Source organism: Gasterosteus aculeatus, chromosome 1 (assembly GCF_964276395.1).
Source record: "Gasterosteus aculeatus chromosome 1, fGasAcu3.hap1.1, whole genome shotgun sequence".
Classification (NCBI taxonomy): Eukaryota; Metazoa; Chordata; class Actinopteri; order Perciformes; family Gasterosteidae; genus Gasterosteus; species Gasterosteus aculeatus.
Genome location: NC_135688.1, coordinates 122227 through 125000, shown reverse-complemented (window position 1 = coordinate 125000; position 2774 = coordinate 122227). Strand labels below are relative to the sequence as shown.

Genomic DNA, 2774 nt, shown 5'->3' with positions numbered 1-2774 from the left:
CGACTGGATCCACAAAGTCACCGTGGTCCACAAAGTCTCTTTTGGTCATGTAGACAGAAAGCTGCAGCACAGAGTAAGAGGGTCAGGGCTCTGCTCAAGGGTTCAGGGGTAGAAAGGATCGGGGCTCTGCTCACGGGTTCAGGGGTAGAAAGGATCGGGGCTTTGCTCACGGGTTCAGGGGTAGAAAGGATCGGGGCTCTGCTCACGGGTTCAGGGGTAGAAAGGATCGGGGCTTTGCTCAAGGGTTTAGGGGTAGAAAGGATCGGGGCTTTGCTCATGGGTTCACAGGTAATGAGAATCGGTTTCATGAAAACAACTCACCGACTTGTCCCGTGACACTTTCTTGAAGACAACATGTTTGGGACTCATGTTGACCAATAATGTCACAACCTAGAAACAACTCACACATGTCTTAAATTATGACTAAATTAAGTTTAATTAAAGCAGCAGACGTTGTTTACAGTTACAGAACAGTTTAATTTAAAAGCTTTCTAAAGTATCCGTATCATCAAGGTTAAATCAATTGAAATCAAACTGATCTCTTTGATCAACTGAAAGTATTACTAATGATAGATAACTCAACACTTAAATCTTCACTATGACCTTGAAGGTTATTTTACCTTCAGACGAACTGATGTTTGAATCATGAGGATTAATTCCGCAGTGTGTGTGAATAATAATTATTAACAGACGATGAGATTCAAAGGAAAAAAAGAGAAAAGAGAAACTTACCTGAGACCAGAAACGTTGTTGATCAGCAGCAGATTTCTAATAAGTGATCAGACCGATCAGCTGTATTTATAATAATCAACAGGAAACCAGGTCAGCAAGCTGATCATTAATGACTCAACAGGGACATAATCCTTCAGAGGGAGCGAGATAATCTCTAGGTATGTGTGTATGTATAATATAAATATACCCATATATATATATATATATATATATATATATATATATATATATATATATATACCCATACATACATACATACATATACATACCGGGTAAAATAAATATTGAACACACAATATATGCTTTTACTGCAAATCCTCTCCGCCAGACTGCATGCCTCAGCTGGGATCGAGCAGGCCCAAAAGAGGCGGGTCTAAGAAGCAGTTTAGCCAATCACTGATTAAAGATAAACGAGTGGCATTATAACTTCAGCGATACAATGACACAGAGAAGAAGTATTGATCGAAAAGGAGCAGGTGGCATGTACCGATCCGTGTTTCGATATGTTCGCTCACTCATACAGCGCGACCCCCAGTGGACTGATTAGGAATAGCAACTACTTTCATAGAAATGCAATTGATGTCTTTCTGTAATTGTCAGACTGGCAAAGTGATCCGGCGGGGCCATCTGGCCGTACGTTTGACATCCCGGCTTATGTGGTTTCCTGATAAAAGAAAAATGTATCCGCTGACACAAGGCCCCGTTCATCCTCGGATCATTTTCAGGATAAGAATACACAGATCAGGCTTCTCGGTTCCACCATAGCAACACATCCCAAAACAGGAACCTGCTCCAGAGCAGCTGGATTAGTTCATCACTTCCCACGATTGATTATGAGTCACTTAAAATCAGCCGATACATTTTACCAACACTGCAGCAGTGTCGTGTTAGATTTTCTACAGCCTCTCGGAGGGCTTTACACCAGAAACCCTCACATCGGCACACAAAAAAACTCCCCAAGAAATGAAAAACCCTTCGATGGGGCGAAACAAAGAGGAGAAACGTTTAGAGGGAACGTTGAATAAGAGAACGCTGAGCTGCCTAATACAACATTTGATCGACTTAGTTGAACCACGTACGAGGAACAAAGCCCTGAAAAAAACCCAGATTTATAAATGTTCTCGCTTTTGGACGGTTATAACGTAGCTTGTTTTGCTAGAACAAACAAGATCAAATATTAATAACCTGGCAGTGACATAGCTTTGGTTTCATGGTCTACATTGAGATTTAAGAACTATTTGAACAGCTGCTTTGCAAACAGGATTTTGCTGTTAAAAGGCACCTTAAAGAGTTTGCATAAGAACAAGTTTGCAATACACTACTTTTGAATTCATTATAACATTTTGAACAAGACAAATCATTTAATTGCACATATATGTATCTTGTATAAATATAGCACAAAAGGTAAGGGTATTGTTCGGGAGATTTCTTCGTGGCAATAAATGCCTGTTATTCCCCTTTTAATGGCGCCATATTACCAGCCTGGGCCCCCCTCCTCATGCTGATCAATGTGGGGGAGGTCGGGCTGCTGGACGGCCATGCGTCCTCTCCACAGTCCCATACTAGAGATACGGGATGGCCACTGATGCAGGATCTCATCTGGACTAGGTCTGCAATGAGGTGCCTCCAATGATCATGAGCCTCCACCAGAAGATATTTCTCCATTGGGCAAACAATCCGCAGCACACCTTTCCCTTTCTCCACACTTTAACGCTGCTCCACATGTGAAGAGCAATCGTCCGGTCAGCCCGGTGGGACAAACCACCTTCACTTCAACTGCTGGCTGCTCACAAATATGGCACCATTTAAAAAAGGAAACTTTAACAGAAAAGGATTTATTGCTAAGAAGCATTGTTTCAACAAAGAAATAATCAGTCAAACACACATTTCCTTCCTTTCTTTGCCATGTTTATATCCTATAGCTCAACCTTATATGAAGATAATCAATGACTAATACGATTCATTATCCTTGTTGGGATTCAGATATGACGTCTCATCAGCTGAGCCGATAAACTGCTGAGTGACACACACACACACGATAA

The 2774-nt window shown here is 41.5% G+C and overlaps 1 protein-coding gene across 1 annotated transcript in view; it reads right to left on the bottom strand.

The window, feature by feature from the left end:
- Window positions 1–886, bottom strand: part of LOC120828604 (S-arrestin) — a 6972-nt gene extending 6086 nt beyond the window's left edge. Inside the window, exons 1-3 of the mRNA XM_078105173.1 lie at window positions 733–886; window positions 322–390; window positions 1–61 (exon numbers count right to left, since the gene is read on the bottom strand). Of these exons, the coding sequence (XP_077961299.1) occupies window positions 1–61; window positions 322–369 (109 nt within the window). The 5' untranslated portion in view covers window positions 370–390; window positions 733–886. The remainder of the gene's footprint in view (window positions 62–321; window positions 391–732) is intronic.
- Window positions 887–2774: the final 1888 nt, after the last annotated feature.